General features: G+C 40.0%; 1 protein-coding gene across 1 annotated transcript in view; it reads right to left on the bottom strand.

Moving 5' to 3' along the window:
• The window catches only part of LOC131962439 (myosin-10-like), a 46833-nt gene that overhangs the window by 17307 nt on the left and 6866 nt on the right, over positions 1 to 22660 (bottom strand). The window contains exons 3-14 of the mRNA XM_059327441.1: positions 22188 to 22367; positions 16627 to 16710; positions 16108 to 16275; positions 15846 to 15929; positions 14940 to 15107; positions 12687 to 12917; positions 12280 to 12510; positions 9944 to 10045; positions 9580 to 9656; positions 9101 to 9245; positions 7400 to 7637; positions 965 to 1049 (exon numbers count right to left, since the gene is read on the bottom strand). Of these exons, the coding sequence (XP_059183424.1) occupies positions 965 to 1049; positions 7400 to 7637; positions 9101 to 9245; positions 9580 to 9656; positions 9944 to 10045; positions 12280 to 12510; positions 12687 to 12917; positions 14940 to 15107; positions 15846 to 15929; positions 16108 to 16275; positions 16627 to 16710; positions 22188 to 22367 (1793 nt within the window). The remainder of the gene's footprint in view (positions 1 to 964; positions 1050 to 7399; positions 7638 to 9100; positions 9246 to 9579; positions 9657 to 9943; positions 10046 to 12279; positions 12511 to 12686; positions 12918 to 14939; positions 15108 to 15845; positions 15930 to 16107; positions 16276 to 16626; positions 16711 to 22187; positions 22368 to 22660) is intronic.

Raw genomic sequence — 22660 nt, forward strand, 5'->3', positions numbered from 1 at the left:
ATTGATACTAATAGAGTAATGCAGTGGTAGTAAAAGATGAGGCAGAACGGCCAAAACAAAAAGAGAAGAAAATGCCTGATAGATTGGTCCGTGGAGAGAACACATGATAGGATGAACGGAGTGGGAGAGAGAAAGGAAAGAAAGAGAGGAGGCATCCTGTGGAGAAAGGAGGGGATTTCCCACAGCACAGATGGAAGCCATTAGTATGGTGTTGTTGCTTAAAAACCTTTCATGTCTTTGCAGTTATTAGATAATACTGGGTTAACAGTAAACAGCATGATTCTGCAAATGGATATAATATGCAGACACAGCGATTGTTTAAACCATTCACTACCTAAAATTGGTTTAAATCTAATAAAATGTAATAATTCAGAATGTAACCTATAAAAGTCTGCATGCCGAGTTTGAAATTGTCGGGTTGACGATGAAAATGTTCCATGGCTCGACTTAACCAAGAAACTCCCTAAGACGGAGACCGTTGCAGTGAGGTCATGTCGAAGCCAAAGCCACAACCACAACTATGTGCGCACAAACAGACGCACACAAACACACACTCCACTGGGTGATACATGCTTGCTGATGTCATCACCGCAGCTCTGGTGACACACAGGGGTCAACCAGGGGTCTCGCCTCTGAACTCTGAACTCCGCGACCTAACATCTGCTGTGTCTCGTCAATAAACATTTTGATATTCAAGATCAGAAATGAACACAACAGAAATCATCAGTTGGACTGTTCAAATCTTCAGAAATAAAAATATTATAGGCATTTTGCTTTGTAGACTCTCCTAAACAACATTTAGAGCTTAGGGCTGTTCTGTTCAACACATGTTCGGTTAAACAGCCTACTGTACGCCGCACGTAAAAAAGCTAAATGTTTTTGATTACTGAGCTTACACAGGGGACGATGGGAAATGGGATAAGAGAGGAAGCTTCTTTCCCTCTCTCCCTCTTTCCCTTCTTACCTTATTTTCCCCTCTGCTAGCTTTCCCTCATTCAGGCACCCCTCCATCCGCCTCGCCTCCTCTGCACGGGCTGCCAACTCCTCCACTGAGCAGGAGAGAGAGAGGACAGACAGAGGCAGAAAAGTGTGAGATAAAGAGCAACAGTTCACTTCAGACACTGTTGGTTAAGATTCATTAGAGAGTAATTCAAATAGCCATATGACAGAAAAAGGACATTTTCCAATTGAGATATAGCTCTCAAGGCCGGGTTAAATACCATTTTTAATATAACTTTTTAATGTACTTGAAAAAGGAACATGTAACATGAGTACAGATATACACAATACTTCACATGCACTGGCATATCAAGGTTAACAGAATGATTTACAACACATGCATACACAGAAGTGATTATTGATTCTGTTCGAGTTCAGCAGGAGTGGGAAAATATGAACTGCGAGCCACCTTCAAAGCAAAACAAACTCCGCCACAGAAGAGGCACTGAATGCCTTTCAGAGGCAGAGACGGGAGAAGTGAAAGTATTGCACTGCTTGCACTTAGACGAGGCAGCAGCCCTTTTGTTGAGAGACAAAAGGAACGCTCCCCGGCTTCGTCAATAGATGGCACTCTTTACCTTGAGCACACCACTTGAGCTCATACTCCTGACTGCATCCCTTCAATCACATTCCCTTTTCAGCCGTCTCCTGCGTCTACATGCAATAAAACCCTATTGTCCTACACTTAGTAGTTTAGCGCATTGAGCGGATGCATAATAAACCACTAGTCAGGTTCCTTGGTTAGGTTTGCTTTTGCAGGCCCTTTTCAGTTTGAATTTAAAATTTAGGATTTGCTTCTTTCACCCCTCTTTTTTTGTTCTGTATGCTGTTTTGTGAGTCAATGTTTCTCCATAGCTCTTAAAACCTTTTCACTAAATTCAGTATTCATTGAATATAACATAAACTGTCAGCCATCGGTGGCCAAGGCTAGTGAATATTGAGAAGGTGTGTGCGCTGAATATGTAGAGGTGGGTGCGCTCCTGAGTATGTGTGTGTGTTGAATATTTACAGGACGGACCTTGACTTTGTGGGCGTGCATGTGTATTTTAGTGTGTGATAGAAAGAGAAAAATGTTTCATGTATTGCTGTAATGCTTTTAGGGCCACGCACCACACTGTGATGGTAGTGGTGGGACAGACTGAATATGGGGGAAGATAAAACCAATACCAGAAAAGGAGGAAACAGAAAAAAGAAAATCTACATTTAATAAAACTATGATTAATTTATGTTTTTGCAGCATCCAAACTGTTTAAACTGAAGCCCTAGGAAAATTGAAGCAGCAACTGGAATTGCTAAATATTTAACGATGCACAAACAATTTTATTTGTGTGTGTGTGTGTGTGTGTGCGTGTGTGTGTGTGTGTGTGTGTGTGTGTGTGTGTGTGTGTGTGTTCTACCATGGCTATTTCACTGACTCTCAAGGTGAAAGTTTGCTATGAATCTCAATAATCAATAAAAGCAGAGATGTGAAAACTTGAGATGAGGATCAAATTCGCATTCAAGGCATTCGTTTTGAGGTGACCTCAGTGACACCTCCCACCAGGGGAGGCCACAGAGAGAGCAATTAGCTGCAGACTGACCGTTTACACAAACTCTCATATTTGCAACCAAACACACACGTAGGAAATAGGCACACACACACTCACACACTGCTGAAACAAACACAAAAAATTAAGTGAAAACACACACACACGTTTCTGAAATTTCAGGAAATATGAAAACAGAGACACACAAAAATGGAAAGCAACATGCACATACACATGCACGCGCACACACACAGGCACACACACACCAGGAGTTTAGACAATAGATAAGATGTATTGTTTATTTAGCTTGATGACCAAATGCTGCCAACATTTTCCACATTAAACAAGGATCCACAGAGGATTGTGGACTTCTCAACAATCAATTCTTCTTAATAGCTTAAGGTAGAACAGTAGTCCATATTCTGAGGCCTGCGCTCTTTTACCACTGGCTTCATGAGTTAAGTTATGACATTAGTCCACAATCTAAGATCTTGGGTCTCTCACTTTCTTGACCCTTTTATACTGGCTTCACAACTTAAGGTTTGACATTAGTTCTTAATCTAACTCTCTCTTGGTCTCTCCCTCTCAACGCCTTCATACAAGCTTCAAAGCCCATCATACAGCATCAGTTTATAATCACAGATCTGCGATCAGATTACCCCACTCTCACAGCTAACCTTTAACATGAGAGGGACGAAAACCCGGCTAACCCTGAATCAGTGGTTGGGGCTAGGCTGGGCCCTGCCTGGCCCTCATAAAAGCTTCATAAGGCTTCATAGGGGCTTCCTTTGGCTTTGTTGGGGGATTCGTAGCGGGCTAAGGTGCTCCCAAGAGACGTCCCAAAGCCTCCCAAGACTCTCTCTCTCTCTTTCTGAAGTTTCATGGGCTTGCAACACTGCTTTTGGGTATAAGCCAAAAGGTGCAGGCGCACAGCCGCACACCGCCATGCACACAAATACACCACAAGAAGAAAAAAAAAAAATCATATGCACACCACAGTGAACGCTCACAAAGACAAAGAGTAACACACACACTCGCATAGATTCTAAAACTCACACACACATACACCCCGAACACACTCCCCTCTTGCTCTCTCCTCTCCGCTTTATTTACAATCCTCTGGCAGCGGTACAAGGGCCCGGGGCTATAACACACGGCACCTAATGCTCAAACTGCCAGGTAATCTCATGTCTGACATCCCCCTTTGATAGAAACTGATCAATAGACTCTTGTAAAGGAGTCATTTTCTCTGATGTTTCTACCAACCACTTCTCTCTATCTCTATCTCTCTCCCCTTCTCTCTCTCTTTTCCCCCTTTCTCTTTTATTAGCCATACATTTATAATTCATATTTCAGTGGGGTTGAGTTTGCTCTGAGACAAAGGGGGGCTTCTTTGTGTAATAAAGAACAATGGTGGTGAAATGATGGGGAGAAATGCCAGTGTTTGCTGCTGGTTCCGGTGAACAACAGTTTTGGGGATCGATAGAGTGTGAAATGGGATTATAGCTAGTAATAGAGGTGAATTGGAGGAGAGAGGCCTGTGCACGTGTGCGTCCAGGGATCCAGATTGGATAGCAGCACACACACACACACGCAAACGCACACACTTGTGCGCGCACACACATATGCACGCTAATGATTTCATCATCTTTAGGCAGATGCACATCAGCAGCACAGAGGGGTGGTAATATCACATTTCTGTTTTTGTGGAAGTGTGGAAATATGGATATTGTGTTTTTGTTTATGCTGTTATTTCATTTGTTGTCACACAGCATCACATTTATTTCACATTAGGGCCAACCCTACAACACATCTTATTTAAGATGGAAGATGACACCATCAGCCATATTTGAATGTTTTAAACATCCATCCATGCTCAAATTTCACAGGTAGGTGGTAAAAAACATTTTCCAAAACAATTAAGCAGCCATTCATAACATACGGTTTCCCATTAAACTGATTAATAACGCAATCTTAGTAATAAAACATTTCTATTTGTTGTCAGTATAATAATGTTGTCACAGTACTGGAATTTCTAACTTTGATAGAATACCTTCAGAAATATTGATTTTTGATACCCCATTGAGACAATATTAAGGACATAAACATTTAGAATTGTATTAAAAGATAAATATAACAACACTATAAAATGACAACAGCTACCTCTCTTTTCTATAGCAGCAGAGAACAGCAGAATGAGTGCTGTAAAAATAAAAAATATATATAATTAAAAATGCAGCTGATGGCTGACCCGTGGATCGATACTGCGGAACATGAGTATTAAAAATCATTTTAAAAAATTCAGCATTGATATGTATCAGTACTGATATTTCTGACAACACAACTCTATAAGTGTCTTTCAAAAATGGTGCCACATTTCAGTTCAAACTACCCTAATATAATGTAAATGCTACATTGCATACTGTACACACACTGGCATTCTCTTTGCCCCATTTGCAGTTTATTTAGTGTTGCGTGATTTTCTTTCTGGACTCACTATTTTTGTAAGTAACAGAATATCTTCTGAACTGAGAATCATACAGAAAATGCATGCTGTCAAAGAGTGACAGTAAATTTGACACATACAGTCATATGCCAGGTTTAAGGACTTTTTTTCTCTTCTTTTTAATCACCCTCTTCTTTCCCGTCTCTCCTACCACAGTCTGATTGAATCCAGCTGCCTTCAGCCGCTTCAATCTCATCCATATGACACTTCTCTGGTTCCCAACTCATCCTCCTATATCCTCTGTTTCTTTCCTTCTTTGACATTCCCTCCATCTGGCCACAGAGACCTTTAAATATAATATCCATCACATCCTAACTATGCTTATGTGTACGCCCAGTTAACTGTGGGAATCATGTACAGGGTTCATACAGCTTTTTAAGAGTTAATTTCAAGCACTAATCAAGCATTTCCAAGGTGATGAATCCAAAAATGTCCAAACTGTCAAAGCCTCTATATTCATGTCTAAATTGTTACTAAAAGAATTAATTTATACTCACAGCAAATCAATGTATATTTAAACTTCTTTTATCGGCTGGTTATATTAACTCTGATTTTATTTTTTTTGATCATGAGTTTTCAATGTTTGCTATTTTCCAGGGTAAGGGATGAGCAAAGGAGTAAACACAAGAAAAGGATTGTTTCGTTCACATAATAAAAGTATGTGTGATTGTGTAGATGATGCACCAGATTATGATGAAAACCGAGCACTTTTCAAGGAGTGTATTCAAATCCAAGCATCCTAACCTTGACAACATAACGGTTATAATTCAGCATTTGTTAACCGTCTCAAAGCAGCAAACAACTTTCCAAGTAAAAATTAACCATAAAATATATCAATTCTATAATCATTTTAACATCAGCAGTAAAAATGATATTCTGTCATTTTACAGGCTGCCAAAATAAGAGAGACCATTGACTGGATACCCATTACAACACAACATAAAGTAATAAAAAAAAAGTCTTACCTATGTAGTATTAATGGAAATTTACTGTGGTCTGCTCCTGTTTTGTCCTTACTATTTTACTGTATACCTCTCTGTGTTTATCCATACTGTTCTAACAATATGCATCTAACCTGTTCATTTTCAATCCACCCCATCCTGAACCAGATCTACTGTTATCAAGCAACAAAAAGAATCATCTCCACTCAAGGCTCTGTTTTCATAATACAGAAACCAAGGGCTTCGTGTTAATAAAAAGGCCTTTTGTTCACAACAGTAATTTCTCAAGCTGACTCCTCACCCAGTCTATTCAGGCTACTGCTATATCCAGGTAAACAATGCCCCCTTTGTTATAATAATGCATCTTTATTCTTCTTAAGTCATTACAATAGGCTCTACGTTGCTGGATTGTATTTGCTGAAGGTAAAAGCGGAATAATATGTGGTTTTGTGTGGATCGTAGAGTTGAGGGAATGCGTTTTGATCACAGACAAAGGCCAAGCTACACAGCGTTGTCCTTCTGTCTCTATCTTGTTAATGAGCAGTGTTCACCGAGCAAGCCAGCCACTGTCTGCCACAGAGAAAGACCTCAGATTCATCTCTCTGCGGACAATAGGTGAGTGTGTGTGTGTGTGTGTGTGTGTGTGTGTTTGTACCTCAGAGAGCGAGTGTGTATGTGCTAATTAAAGCAGTGGGAGTAGGGAGAAATGGCTGTGTAGCGTGTGTGTATGTGAGGTGTTTGCCTGGCGTGACCGTAGATGTGTACGTTAATTCTTAATGAGACATTTCTGTGCCCAGTGAGACCCAGCCATCACCATTCCTGCACTGACACACTACTACAAAGGCCACCATCAGACACGCACACACACACACACACACACACACGCACACGCACACAGACAGACAGACACACGCACACATAAACCAGATCATTACCATACCGCTAAAGCAGTGTGCCATTAAATCAAACCTCTATCTCCAGTGTGTGTGTGTGTGTGTGTGTGTGTGTATGTGTCTGAGTTAACATTGCGTGCAGACAGCTAGCAACTGAATCACCACATTGCTGTACCACTGCTGGCTAATTTGAGCTAACTAACAGCAGTGTGGCTGGTTCAAAACAAAGCCAGGGTACACAGTATAGCTCCTCCAGCATCCTATATGCTTCCGACGGACAACACTGCCAATCCAGAAAAGCAGAGCGACTAGTAAATCAAACAATTAAGTGAGATAAAAACGAAATTCTTGATAGAAAAAACTCATCTAAACTTTTTTTCTTGTGCACCATTTTTTCAGCTATGCAGGTGTAAAAGCTGCACTGGCCACTGGTCATATGTGGGTTAGTTTTTTATTATTTGGTAAAAAAGAAACCTGTATGTGCGTGTGGTTAATGGGTAAATGGACAGATGGATGGATGAAACTGCTTGCTACCTGTCACTTGCAGCTTGCAGCGTTGCTCCTCCAGCTCTTGGCTCAGCTGCCTGACGTGACTGCTCAGACTCTGTTTCTCTCTGATGGCACTCCTCTTCATCTCATCCTCCTTTAGTAACTCTTCCTGAAGTCTGTGCACCTCTCCTCTCTGTGCATCCGCCTCACCGCACCTTCTCGCTGCCTCTCGTCGGGCCTCCTTCAGCTCCTCCTCTGACTGTCTGAGAAGTGCCACATGTACCTGCAGCATAAGTAAGGGCCAAGATGAGTAATAAATAAGTGACTGTGTTTTTGTGTGCACACATGTGATGTTTGTGGCCCTGTTTCGATCGAATAACTTGCTAGATTGTGTCCAGAATGCACTTTACACCCACCATAACAAGTCTAAAATGTGTATTGAGCGACAACTTATTATTTGATTTTGCTTTCATTTGCTTCTATCCATGGGCAACCTTGACTGAAGCTATAAAATAAAAAAATACATATTTGCAATGGTCATACAGCTAGAGAAGCAAAGGCGTAGGACATTTGGTTGCTCGCCTCCAATGCAAACTTCAAATTCTTGTCTGAGTTGTTTGGCATAGGCAAATCAATTGTGTTAAGGGGTTTGGAAGGCATACACTAGTCCGCTCTGCATACTGCAAACTTATTAGAAAGTCCTTCACAGCAGTTATGGATGGATTTATGTGTACACGTGTTCCTGACTTTACACAGATATTAAAAGTTGTCCACCTGTGTGGAAACTATGTAGTAGAAACTACAGATGGGTGACATACACAATAATAGAATAAAGAATAATAAAGAAAATAACTAACTAATTTGAGTTATATTTTATGGCTCTGCTATTTGTTCTCTGTTCTCATTTTCAGTTGTTAAGTGTTTTGTCTTTTAGTCTGCAACATTGTTAATTGTGATGTTGCCTGTCCCAGCTAGGACACTGAAAAAGGGATTTTTTTTAAATCTCAGTGAGATTCTCTCCCGGTTAAATAAAGGTTAAATGAAAAAAAAGTGTTAGTTTTTCCTTTAATTTGTCACAGACTCATTATGTGATTTTCCACAGGGATGCTGGATGAAAGGACAAGACCTGACTGCAAGAGAATATGCTACAGTTGCGTGTGTGTGCGTGTGTGTGTGTGAGAATAAACATCTGTGCGCATGCATATGATCTTGGTAAGCATGACATGTCTAGCACTTGTATGTGCCAGAGGACGCACAAATTAATGTGTAAAATCAAATGTTCCCACTTGCACCTACGCATACAAGACTACACACACACACACCCACACACACATACACCAATGATGTGACTATGACTGCCAGCAGTGTTGGCACTCTGCCAGACTACAGTCACCACTTTGAGTAATTTGAATATTTAGTGTCCCATTGAGCTCTTAATTGGAGTCAATTTCACCAGCCTTGGCACGTTTGGTGCTTTAATTAATGGCGAGGCAATTTGTTTCTGCCAGGAAATCACGGGACAATCACATGAGTGGTGGGTGTGTGGTGCCGGTGGAGGTGGGTTGAGTACTCCTCTTTGGGAACTTGAATTGAATCTCCTGCTCATGTTTGTAGCCTGAGATGCATGCATCGCCAACATTTTAGGACAATGGATGAGGTTTCTTAATCCAAAGGGGAAAAAGGTCAAAATAATATCCCCGTCTCTAAATTAGAGGACAGATCAGCAGATATGCATTACTTTAATACCTTTTGGGTGTCAGCCAGCTCGAGCTCTAAGCGTGTTACTTCCTTTTTCAGACACATCACTTCCTGTTCCAGCTGGCTGCGATTGCTAATGTGTGTATGGTGGGACGCAACAAGACTTTGCTTCAGACCTGCTTTTTCCTTGGCCCTATAGGGAGGAGAACAAACAGTAACTGACCAGTCCAAACTGCTGTGTAAGGAATAAAAAGCACCAGTGGAAGAAAAAAAAACTGTCTGCAACAAGAAAAAATAAACCAGATAACAGATTAGCTAAATTAGGAGAAAATGATTTGAGTGGATTATGTTAAATTATCCATGTGACATAAAGTGTGCTACTGTGTGCCATTTGGCAAGCAGACTGTTAAGAGAATGAGAGAGGGGAGGGGGCGGCGGAGGCAGATGGGAAGGACATGAGAGGAGAGACAAGGACAGGAACCAGGATCAGCAGAGGAGAATGAGAGTTTTATAGACTCAGTTATTACTGTCTCTCCAGCTCTGACTTCATCTGAAGAATAGCCTTTTCACACTCCGCAAGGCGCTCAACCTGCTCAGTGCAGCGCTGGAACACACATATGCAGATACACACACAAAAATGTGAGGAATTGAATCCAGTTTCATTTTATTGTTTACGTAAATGTGAAATCAACCTTAAGCATTACTTAGTATTCACATGTATCTGAATAAAGATATACATAAGATAGGTGTTTGTTTTTTTTAAGACTAGAACATTGTTTTTTGTTTTCTTTATATGTAACTTTAAGTACTGTATATATTCTAATGGTTTAATGAGATTAAATTACGATATCTCTAATTTGTAGCTTTAATGTATCAAATGTTTGACCTTACCTTCTGTAGCTGCTGTCTGTGTCTTAGTAGGCTGAGGTAGTCCTCATCAGAATGAGAATGACTCTGTTGATAAAGCTGTAGGTCACACTCCAATGTCAGTTTCTGTGAGTTACAGAGCACGTGAAACAGGTAGAGAGAAATAAGAAACCGTTATTATTTCAAAGAACTAACACATTTAATTTACCTCCTATTTGTTGGGCTTTTTTCTTTATTTATTTAGTCTTTATTTGAATCCCCTTTAGCTGCCAAAAAGTGGTCACTAGTCTTCCTAGGGCACACAAAATTATATGTTTTTTAATTAAATGACACAATGACAATAAAACAAGAGAAGGTAAAACAAGCCACATATAAGGATCAGAAATTAGGTGATTTGGCTCTACGTATAAAACAATGAACAATAAAGGCCTACAATAGAAACAAATACAAAATTTTCACAAATACACAAGACAATAATAAGAATAAAAGTAGCCGTAAAAGCAGTGGAAAAAGCTACAAAAAAAAAGAAAAGAAACAAAAGTGATCGTTATAAAAGCAAAGTCACAAAAGGGTGCATTTGTAATGAACTGAATTTCAACAGATTATATGCATTTTGGTTTACTAATAAATGACAATGACACTGATGTGCCACTAAGGAAACACATCATTATGCATTACACTCATTTGTGAATTGATTTGTTGCATGGCAGAGCACAGAGACACATGGCCTTGTTGTTCCAAGCTCAGTTGACAAACTCCAACACAGCTGGCATAGCATTAACAAGTGAATCTAGCATGAGAAAATAAAAAAGCCAATGAGCACCTTTAGATCTTAATGTTCTCTTAAAAGTGTATTATAGACTCACTTTTTAGATCTCGATCTAAATATATATTTTAACCAGATTTTAGTCATTGCAAGTCTGGATCGTCAGTTATCAGAAACAAGCTGAGCCAACATTTGCAGTCATTCAGCTTGCAGGGTCCTTTACCCACCGAACAGTGTTGGAGAAACACCGATTTTTAGCGTGAAACTTCTTAATTCAGTGTTTTTTACCGGTTTTTATCACCTGGTCTGTTTGTTTTATAGAGGAGGAGAACTCTGCAGATACTTCTACGTCCAGTAAAACCTCCTGAATAATGAACACTGAATGAATCCTAACTGGGAAAAGCTGCAATGACGACAAGGGCGTGAAGGGAACAATTCCCATGATCCCACAATACTTCACAACGCCATCAAACTCTGTCTTTTGTTATTGTTTTATTGCGAGACCCTTAGCAACAGAAATTACATACTGTAATTTCAAAGTAAAATCTTCTTGAAAAAAAGACCTTGTAGCTCATTGTGTTTTCTAAATGTATTGCTAAATGTATCACCACACTCAATCTTGGTCTATTAAGTGCTGTCCTTTATATAGGCAAATTATGTAACTAATTCAAAAGTAGACATCTTTATAGGAAAGAAGAGACATTTCATAGTAATAATCTTTACGTTATAGTGAAATATGTCCTGGTCAGAATACAAAATGGAGTAGAATAAAGATAGCATTAAGATACTATACTGTGTAAGTATTGCCTCTTTTTCTATTTGTACTCAAATATAAACTGCTAAAACTTGTATACTAATTTTATATACATTTAAAAAAAATCCATTTAGATTTTCTTGTAAACAGGGAATGAAGACATTAGTGATTTTAGGGTTAGCTGAGCCCAACAGTGGCACGAGGTAGAGAATTAGCAGGATGTGAAGCTCCATAAGAACTTCTAACCTCTTGATAGGCGCCTCACAATCAAAGTCATTAGCCAGTGTAATAAAGGGCCTGAGATACAGCCATTCTTCAACAGCCTAACTCTTTTATAACCAACAGATTAAAGTTGATTGGATTAAAATGACATTCTGCCCGTCTGACCTTGGCGGCAGCAGTTAAGTTCATCCAAATTAAATTTCTCCGTAATAAAGATGATTCATTTGTTGCCTGACGTAGTAAATATAAAACAGAAAGAAAAAGGAGAAAAGATTAAGTGACACACACCAGTGAACACATGCACAAATGCACACTTGTACACACACATACACATGAGTGCAATGACAAATGCACACAAAGGCCCATGCGTGCCCTCACACAACACTGATGGAGCTGGCAGGCACCTGGGAGCTCACACAAGAACACAGAAACACCCATTTAACATCACCTAAACTCTGGTACGGGTAATCCAAATGCTCTTGTTGAGATCTCACATGAGGTCACATGAAAACTGCATCCTTAAAGATTACAAACAACCACTATGAAATAAAGTATATTAAAATGATGTTGTATGTGTTGTGTCTCCATATGCTACTGTAATGTGTCATTTGTCCTGACCTGCTGTTGGAGTGTGTCTGCCTGCTCCTGCAGGCATCCTATCAGGCTTTTCAGGTGGTCCACTTTTTGTTTACTCTCTCTCAGTAAATTCTGATTGGCCTGGAGCTCATCTGTCAACTGGTCAAGAGCCTCCTGTGAGTTCTCCCACTGACCAGCCTTTTCCTGGTACCGCCGCTCCATCTCTGCTAGCTCTTCCTTCACCGAATGAGTGGCCAGTTTGGACTCTCCGAGCTTACAATTAAAAGAAAATTATTTTATACTGTAGTTTTACTCACAGGATTGAGGGCATGTTACACAAAAATGTATATACTGTATGTAGAATAGCTATTGAGCTGATTAATTCTCTTCAGAGGCACAAAGCAAGCCAAATACAATAATATACTGTATTACGGTAAACTATGACTTACCTGTTGCTGTGAATACTGTAGTTCCTCTTCCAAAAGCTCCACCTGCCCTTGCACTTTATGCACCTTCTCTATTGCTGCAGTGTACTTTTGTCTAAAAATGGCTAGTGTTTCTTTCTGCTCCTGGGCTTTTAAACTGGCATCTTTCAGCTCCTCCTTGGCTCTTTTCAGCTGTTGATGAAGAAGTTCCATCTCAACCTCCTGCTTCTTTACCTTTCCTTCATATGTCTCGACCTGAAAGCAAACACGGTGGAATGTACAAAAAATGAAGTGAAGTACACTATTACAAGGTAGCATTGAGCTTCCCCTCATGCAGAGAACAGTTATGGAACAGCTACCAAGTGTGGATGGTTACTGATTCAATGAGTTGCTGCTGATGAATAAAGCAGCTGGAAGCCTTTATGCACAAATAAAAAATACTAAAGATTAAAGATGGCTTTATTGTCACTGCATGAGGCATAAAAGGTGCACAGCCTGAAACAGTGCTCATAAGAGAACATAAAATATACAGTATATAATTATGCACGTGTATCTATACACCCTGACACACACAAAATAAAATGATCCACACATCTAACATCATACATTGTAAATCATACACTACATAAACGCAGGGAAATTCTGAATCTATTACAGCAGCAACCATCATAATCAAGGTGAGAAAGGATACTCAATCTTTAAACCATATTTGCTAGAAAAAAGAAAAAAAGTATGCTAGTTTGTCAAACATGGTGCAATAGACTGTGCTGCTCTACAGTAACCTCACTTATAATGAAAGCAGAACCCAGGAAGTGAAACCAGGCTTAATCCCGGTGTTACACAAGGAATCCTACCGTAGCTCACCTTTCAAGGGAAGAGGTTGAGAAAGTAAAACCCACTCTAACACTCATCTTGAGTTCATCCACGTTAATCCCGCTGTAATCTGGATCAGAACACGAGGGTTTACAACTAATGACAGCCAACTAGTTAGATTTCAGTGGTTTGCTGCAGCTTGGTTTAACCAGGGATTAGCTGGGCCCATCTAGGACTAACACTGGGTGCATGACTGGGTAGAGAACTTGCTCATGCAAAGGAAAGAGACACAAACCAGAGGAGAGCATGGAAGGGTACCATCAACTTTAATTCTCTACTTTAGAGTCAAAACTGAACAACCTGTGTAGGTGTATGTGCGTGTGGACTTTTTAAAACCATTGACTCAGCCCATGTGCTCTCGACTTTATTCAAGTGTGTGGCGAATGTTTTACCCAAGGTTACCCAAGGTAGCAGTTTTAAAGTTGCACTGTGAATCACACACACGATATAAAGCAAGGTGTCATATGCCAACTCTAACTATTATATCTGTATATGTTTGTTGCTCTTTGTCTTTCCCTTTAATGTTTCCACAACAGCCCAAAGACTAATGGTGGATTCTGCATTTCATTCTGTCACTGCCTTATAACAAGGCTTAATGGGAGCACCATGGCTTTCTTGTGACCATAATCAGGAGCTTGTGCTTTGTGGAAACAAACAGCCCTCATTAAACATGATAGAAAACACATCGCTTTGACCCTCATTTGGCCTGCCTTTTGAGTATTCATGGCTGTCACATGACTACCCAAGATGACCCTCAGGCTGATAATAACTTTATCCTCCTCTTCTTGTCTTCTTCTTCTTTCCCTCTCTGTATTAATGTTTGGGTCCAATTGGATGTGAGAGGTTGACAAACAGAGGGGTCATCTTGTCTTGTTTGCCAATTCAGATGATGTAGATGGGGATATATGTAAGTTGACTGCAAAATAAAGCTTGGCTGCTGTAAACGGGTCAGTTTGTTGTTCTTGGCAAAGGACTCTGACTACTTGATTGTCCACTGTGATTTAGATCACTCGCACTCAGACGCATGTGTGCATCTGATTTTCCTTTTTATGTTGTTCACTGGATTTCCACCATAGACTGTGTTGCTTTTGCTCAGCTGATTGACATCTGAACACACAAAAGACTTGCTTTCTCTGCGGCTATGTGCTGCTGACTTAAACTGTCCTTGAGATTCGTGACCTGCAACTCGCGCTCCTTCAGCCTGCTCTGTATTTGGCTGAGCTCAGAGTTGTTCTGCTTCAATCGGCTGTGAAGCAGGACACTCCTCTGGCTCCAGTGTTCCGCATCAATCTTGTGAGCCTGTTTCACAGCTTCCAGGTCAGAGGCCAACTGATCTATAGATCCCCCTGTAGGGGAGGTGAAGATGAGCAAAGCCGAAGAGGAGAAGAGAGAATTCTTCCTTACCTGTTGCTGACCGATACAAAGCTGATCATGTTGCTGCTGCTGTTCTTTCTCTCTCTGCTCTATGAGGCGCTCGATATCTCTGACCTTTTCAGTTAACTGACACGTCTCTTCCTGGTGTCCTCTGACCTTGTGTTTTAAGTGTCTAACCTCACCCTCCAGTGCTGCCACCTGAGCAAGAAGAACGAGAAAGAGAGGAGAAGGATGGAAATGGCATAACTTTATGTAGCAATACAAAGCACACATAGACAGACAGAAAAACAGCGAGGGGGCGGTAGTAGCCTAAAAGTGAGGGAATCAGGCTTGAGTCAGAGAGTTTCCCAGTTTAGTCTCAGGACCAGTTGGGAAAATGTGGGCACGGCAGACATGAATGAGTAACGATTCCCCTTTCCTTAGCTCCGACTTTCGAGGAGCCTTTGAGCAAGGTGCTATGCCTCCCACTGCTCTAATGGAGCTGCTCGGTAGCCAACTGTGTTGCTGGTTTGGGCACTTCCCTTGAGTGGATGTGTGCAACTCTGTGGGTGTAAAACAGGTCATTGTTGGAGGAAAAAAAACACAGGGGTGCTCGCTCAACCTAGCCTCAGCATATGAAAGGAAAAAAACAAAAAATAGTAAGACAGGTTTAAAACCCTTGTAGTAGAATTGAATATAAGCCCTGAGACAAATTTAAAACCCAAAAAGAAATCTGAACAATCCAACCTATTTTCCCATGGAACACAGTTGGCAGATGCTAACGTAGCAATATTAAAAAGGGACAGGTATGAAGGCAAAATTTGCAATATTATAACCTATAAATATACTTAATAATCAGAAACCAAATAATAGGAAATACAGTTGGGAAAGCCCTGATAAGGACATAAATAGATAGAAATGATACAAATCAACATAGACACAAACAAGCCACCACACCTGTTCCCGTTTCCTTTGGTGCTTTTGTTCAGCTGTCTTCATTTCAGCTCTTAACTGCAGAATCAACTCATCTCTGCTTCGAATCTGAACACAGAAAATACACTTAGAAGTACATTCAATAAAATGTATTTGTAGGCTATTTAGCCCATCATGTTACTTGAGTTTAATATTTGGTTGACAACGAAAGATTTTGCTGCACATCTCTGACCTATGTTTGCATGCATACACAAACACATGCACACAGAGACAGAAAGAGACGGACCTCCAGGTGCGAGGTGTGGAGTTTCTCATGGCTCAGAGCCAAGTCAGCCTCCAGTCTCTCTTTGGTCTGGTTGAGGTGAACAGACTCTCTGCTCCGGTCTTCCATCTTGGCTCTCAGCTCATCCCTTTTCTCGCTCAGTTGCTCCAAAGCCTTCTCTCTTTCGAGCAACTGGTAAATATGCAATAAAATTGAAAAACTCAATCAGTGGTACAATCACAAAGCACCTCCACACCCACATTACCACAATGAAAAAAAACTTCACTTAAATGTTAAAGTAATAAAATATTAATTCTAGGCCCACAAAAGCCATTCAACATTATCTAATGTGCGAGACATGAAAAGCATAATTAAATTGATTCTAACTTTGAATTCCGTTATCGAATTAAAAATTAAAGTAACTGCATCTGTTTGATCGTGGAATAAACAATCAAATGATCTTTTAACACAGTTAACATTAATATGAATCATGAGCATTAAAATTTCAATCAACATGGTGAATAATGAAGCGGTTGTTTTTACCTCTTTCTGGCATTCAGAGTGCTGCTTCTTACTCTCTGTGAGCTCTTTTACCAGCACGCACATCTTAATCTCCCTCTTCTGAATCTGAAAAATAAAACATATTTCTCATTATTTAAGATTGTTTAATAATGTTTTTTTAAATTGCAAAACACAGATGCTCTTTTTGATATTTTGACAATGCAGCATTATGTTAAGGATCACATCTTGTTGAATCATTGGCAACCGAAGCTGTATCTCAGGAAGCAGTGGAACTTAGGTCATTGTTTACAAAACTTGAGATAAAATATTCCAGTCTTGTTTTCATATTTGTGTTTAAGGTAACAGTGGTGGTGGGTGGATGGTGCTACATGGAGAAAATGGTTGTTTATGCTTCTCTTGAGTATACACTATGTTTGACGATTGCTTGTGTTTGTCTGTTTCCTTGGTGACCTTCCCTAATTACCCACTTCAGTTGCATGCATGTGTGTGTGTGCATGTCTGCATGTGCTTTTATGTGGGTGTGATGCCTCACAAGTTTGCTGTGGAAATGTTTTGGACTTTTTCTTCTTTTTTTTATCTCTTCTGTTTGTGTTCTCTTCGTCGTTTTTTGCTTAAGGTCAGTGAAAATGACAAGGTATCTGCCTTTGTGTGTCTATTTTGAGCCAAATAGGTAAGATGATACGGATTCCCTTTAAAAAGACCATTCTTACCAAAATCAATTTTTTCAATTTTATTTATTACCTCTAGTGCCATTTATTAATCTAGATTGTTGACATTAGCCATAGAGATGTCGGCCTTCTCTCAAACATAATGCAACTATATGGCACTTGTGGTGTTCAAAGCACCAAAACTTATATATTCAAAAACTCAACAGCGATGTCTCTTTCCAGAAATCATGACCAGGCTACTCAAGATAATCCACAGACCTCGTTGTGAGCAGTTTCATGTATGAACTGTTTTCTTTGTCATTTAGTTTCTTTATGAAACTGCTCACAACACGGTCTTTGGATTCTTGAGTAAATGGGCTATTATATTTGGGAGAAGGCATTTTTACAGCCAACATATATCTCCAACACAGCTTCTAAAAACAATCTAGATTGATGACAAACAGTACAGGTAAGAGGATGATTTTGGGTTGAACTGTCCCTTTTAAGCTTTTAGCAGTTGAGACCAAAAAAGAGGAACTCCTGTGTCTGGGAGTTAGCGACATACTCCACAACCTAAAAAATAATGAGAATATAACCTATAAGAATAAAGAAATTGTACAGTTTAGTCTATTTTGCACTGTGCATTTTTAGTGATATAAACATTTGATGCAGACATATTTTCCACTTTCAATTATATATATATATATATATAAAATATATATGTAAAAAAAAAAATATATATATACACACACACACACACACACACAGTCCTTCATGCCAAACTGAGTCAAACGCTCTCTCCCTCTCCTCCTGCATGATCCAGGGATTGTTTTGACCAGAGTTGAGGGCTCGTTTGTAACTGTCCTGGGGGATTGATGGAGTTAACTTGGCTCTTTGACCTCTCACCTCTGGCTGTCAGCGGCCAGGCACGCTAAACACACTAAACCTGAGCTACGGCAAGGTGAGGTGAAAAAAAAAAACACTGCATACACACACCTCCATTCACGTAGCAGCAGCTAAATCACAAATGAGTGCTCATGCAAACACACACAGACTCATACAAATTGGTGATAGCTGAGAAATTTTGCCATCCATGGACATCAGATACAATAAAAGAAAAATAAATGACCATGGCATTCATCTAATGGTGAATACAAGTCATTCCACTTACCCAAGGCAAACACAACACTTACTTCCTGCCAATTTTTAAATCTCAACTTGATTTATCTTCGAGTGTATGTGTGTGTGTGTGTGTGTGTGTGTGTGTGTGTGTGTGTGTGTGTGAATTCCCAATGTGAGCATGTGATAGGCAAAATGGATGTTGATAAACACCGGAGGATGTCGTGTCAAAACAGACAACTTGTCAAAACGACACGCTAACTAGGTCAATCACAAAGTTTAAGGAGAAACTTTGGAGTGGAGCTTTGGTTTATGCATATCTCTACGTGGATGTCTATGTGCGCGTGTGATAAGCTTCTGAACGAATCTGCGGGAGGGGACCTCCAATATCGAAGGTATTTTTAAATCAATGAGCTCTTAAGTGTATCTCAGTCTCAATGTGTTCACACATTCGCACGCACACACAACACTCAGCGCAGATAGAATCCCTACTGACAGGCAATGACAAGATAAAGAGAGGGAGAAATAAGGGGGGAGAGGACGACAGGAGGGGGAGAAATAATATTTGAACAGTTGGGGGTGGGGGTGGTGACGTGGGGGATGAAAGGGAGAAGTGGCAAGGCAAGAAAAGAAATGAGCAATAAGAGAGATCAAGAGAGAAAGCAGGGAGAGAGAAAAATCAGTAAGCTATTCTGATGGTTGTAAAGCATTGTGAGCAGGACCAATGTTTGTCCAAGTCTATCCTTGAAGGCTTGAACAACCTTCCACAACACTGCTTACCTTCAACTGCTCTTTCTGTCTCCTTTCAGTCTTGTTTGCTTCCTCTCTCTCCCTCTCTCTCCTCCCGTTCCCCACTTGTCCATTTCAAATAATACGCAATTTGAATTCTCATATCGAATGCGCTTTATAGAAGAACTATGAGTGTATACTTTTCAAACTGAAGTCCCACTGGGGAAGCTGGAGACACACTGCGCTGCGAGTGGTAACAAAAACTAAAATGATTGGACATCACACATTGAACTAACATTCACAGATCTTGTTTTCATGCTGCATCTTATAAGCACACAGAATTGAAAATGAGTAATACAACAAGCTCTCGTGGTACAACAAAATGGAACAAAAATGCTCAATACTTACAGTACAATACTACAGTTTTTTTAATTCTCTTTCACTTATCTTTCATTTCAGAGCTGAATAGCCTCCATGCAGATTTGCACCATTGATCACCTTCTACTAGTGAATGAATCAAACATTTTAAAACTGATTATAAAGGGTTAGATAGAAACATCACATCCGAAGTATTTAACTTTCGGATGACAATGATGTTTTGGCGCAAAAATGCTGAAACCTGCCTGGACAGAACTACGATTAAATGGCTAAATTGTGGCTATTAACACCCAAAATCTCATGGCCACAGCTAAAACCTCTGCCCATTGGATCACAAGTTTTCTCCCTTTATCTCAACTTTTCCTTCCTCCCTACATCCTATAACCTTTTTTTCTCACACTAAATCCAACCACCTTGCCTCCTTTTCATACTCCTCTGTACATTTATGACTTGAACATTCAAAAGAGATGCCTTCAGAAAACTGAGAAAGTGACTTTTGGATCTGATAGAATGAAGCAGATCATCTCTGAGACAAAGCCCCTTGTCATGTAAATGCCTTCACTACTTTCAACTTCCTCAGTGGGGGAGTTAACACTTTAAACACATGTATAAACTACAGCAACATGTGGTCATTTTCATGATCATAATTTATATGAGTTAGTGAGACACAGAACTACTAAAAGAGATGGAGAACAAGTAAAAAGGGATAGGGATTAAGGAGGATTTTGTGTTTTAAAAAAAACATCCGCTTTAATTTAGTGATTTCCTTATGCAACAGCTGATCACAACTGGACTGTAGATGTTCTGAGTTATTCTTGATATCACATAATACCAAAATGTGACATGTTTGATTATCAGTTGAAAAGAAAAAATCAATATGATGCATCCCAATTCTGTCATTAAAATGAGTGTCTGAGTGTACTCAACTGCTATTTCAGTGAATTAGGTCCAAAAAATAACAAAAAGTAGAGTGAGTGGACGACTCATTCTCTACAGAAAAGGCAAACTGCTTTCCTATTCTACTGAGCGAAGAAGCGTAAGTGAGAGGGGGAGCGAGTGAGAGGAGAGTGAATCAGCAGAGTACATTTCAGATGAAGGAGGAGAGAGTGTTGACAGTATTTGTTCAGCTGTGCTAATGTTAGGACATTTAGCGCTGCAAAGGAAAATACTTAACACAAAAGTTCTCTCAGTTTCACTTACAGTATATTCAAGTGGGAGCAGGCGCACTCACTCTCTTTTACACACACCTACTGTTACCACTGTCCATACAATAGTGGAATGAAGTGTGCATGAGTGAATGCAAAGCTGTGAATGCAAAGCTGCGTGTGTGAGTGTGTGTGTGCCTGTGTGCGAGAGAGAGAGAGAGAGAGAGAGACAGAGAGGGAGAGCTTGTAATAGATCAGAGAAAGAACAGTTTTGGTGCACAAAGCGGGGCCAGATGTGGAGCAGAAACCAGATCCCTGGACAGAGTGTAATGGCCCATCCGTTGACTTAACCAATCCCAACATGAAAGAAACACAACCTCACACACACATGTGCACACATGCACACAGACAGAAAGTACATCTTATTGCATCTAGTGTACATCCACAATAAAACACACATGCCAATCTTACACACTTGTACAGTACAAATTCTAATGCAACAGTTTGCTTCCATCCTGCAGGATGGCAGCTGAATTAATGTTCACTTCAACAGAGTGAATTACAAAAGGTCAAAAAATATCATCTAAAAATTTTAATTAAAATGTTATTTTACCAAAGCCCAATTGCTGTCACATAGCATGAGCTCCAGAGCATGTAGTCTTTTAATGTGCCTTCTATACACTCGAAGACTGTTGTAATAATAACTTCCGTGATAGCCAACAAAATCCTGACCTTTACCCTTTAAAATGCTCTGAAAGGAGTCGGTGAAAAGGCTTGCCAGTGAAAAGGACTCAACCTTGTGTATGCCTTACCTTAATGTTTAAAAAGCCAAGCCCCTGAAATGCACAATAGCTTTGTGAAAAGTGTCTTTCTTACGTGGTTCATTGAAGGTTGAATAAAAACCACTGAGCTCTAACATATGCTTTTGGCATATTATAAAAAGGCCAGAGCTTAAAAAGGTCTAACAAGCAATATACCATATGAACATGTGATTTTTAAATTTTACTGAAGTCCTAGCCTGGAAAAAATCCCATTTTAGCAGAACAATCCAAATTTATGTCAAGGCTGTCTTCGTCAAAAGTGTGTGTTTTTAATAAGGCTCTAAATATCAGAACATCCCATTACCCATTATCTAAAACCTTATTATCAGCACCATTGTAGAAATAGACAATGCCTGTCACAGTGAATATTACATTTGAAAATTGAATATTTAAATGAATCCCTCACCTGTGCGACCCTTCTTATCAGCCCCATTGTGGGAAAAGACAATGCATTACATTAAAGTGAATATTATATTTCATCTCCATCCTGTAGAAATTGCGTATTTTCAGTTTTACCATCCCTCCCTGACATTGTCCACTTTGTGTAGAAAATGTTTCTTGACCTTGTGAGCAAATGAACTCACTGATAATTTATCCGTGTCAACAATACATGGCCAACAACAGGGGAGTCAAATACGCATTTATTGAGTGCCACAAGAAAATGGCAAAGTTGGACAAGAAAAGTTTTGCAAGAATTTATCATTTCATATTTGAGTGAGGACCTTGAGGAAGAAACCAATTACCTTCTTTTCAGTGGTGTGACGCACATGTGCTAGCTCCTGCTGCAGATGCTCCATCTCTTTATTGGCATGGCGCAACTGGTCCTGGATCTGCTGCCTCTGATGTCTTTCCGTGTCCAGGCTGGTTTTGGTCTTATCCAGGGTTTCACTGATGTCACACAGCATGAGTTCATTTGTTTGTAACTAAGGGGAGAGCAGAGATAGAAAGAAAAAGGAGAAAGATGAAGAACAAGTACAGTATACCTGGTTTGAACCTCCTCCAACAGCTGAGAGGGGGACATTGACAGGCAGGGGAGCAGCTTCAGAGAGAGTTGTGGAGGAAAGGCACACAAGGAGAAGAATGGGTGAACCGTTACAACAAGATGCAAGCAGGAGGAGAAGGAGATGAAAGTATAATTTAGGGACGTTTGCCTCCTATCGGTCTCCATAGCAGTGAAAGGGAACATCATAAAGGCTTTGTGCCAGGCTGGGGAACC

This window comes from Centropristis striata, chromosome 23, assembly GCF_030273125.1.
Source record: "Centropristis striata isolate RG_2023a ecotype Rhode Island chromosome 23, C.striata_1.0, whole genome shotgun sequence".
Classification (NCBI taxonomy): Eukaryota; Metazoa; Chordata; class Actinopteri; order Perciformes; family Serranidae; genus Centropristis; species Centropristis striata.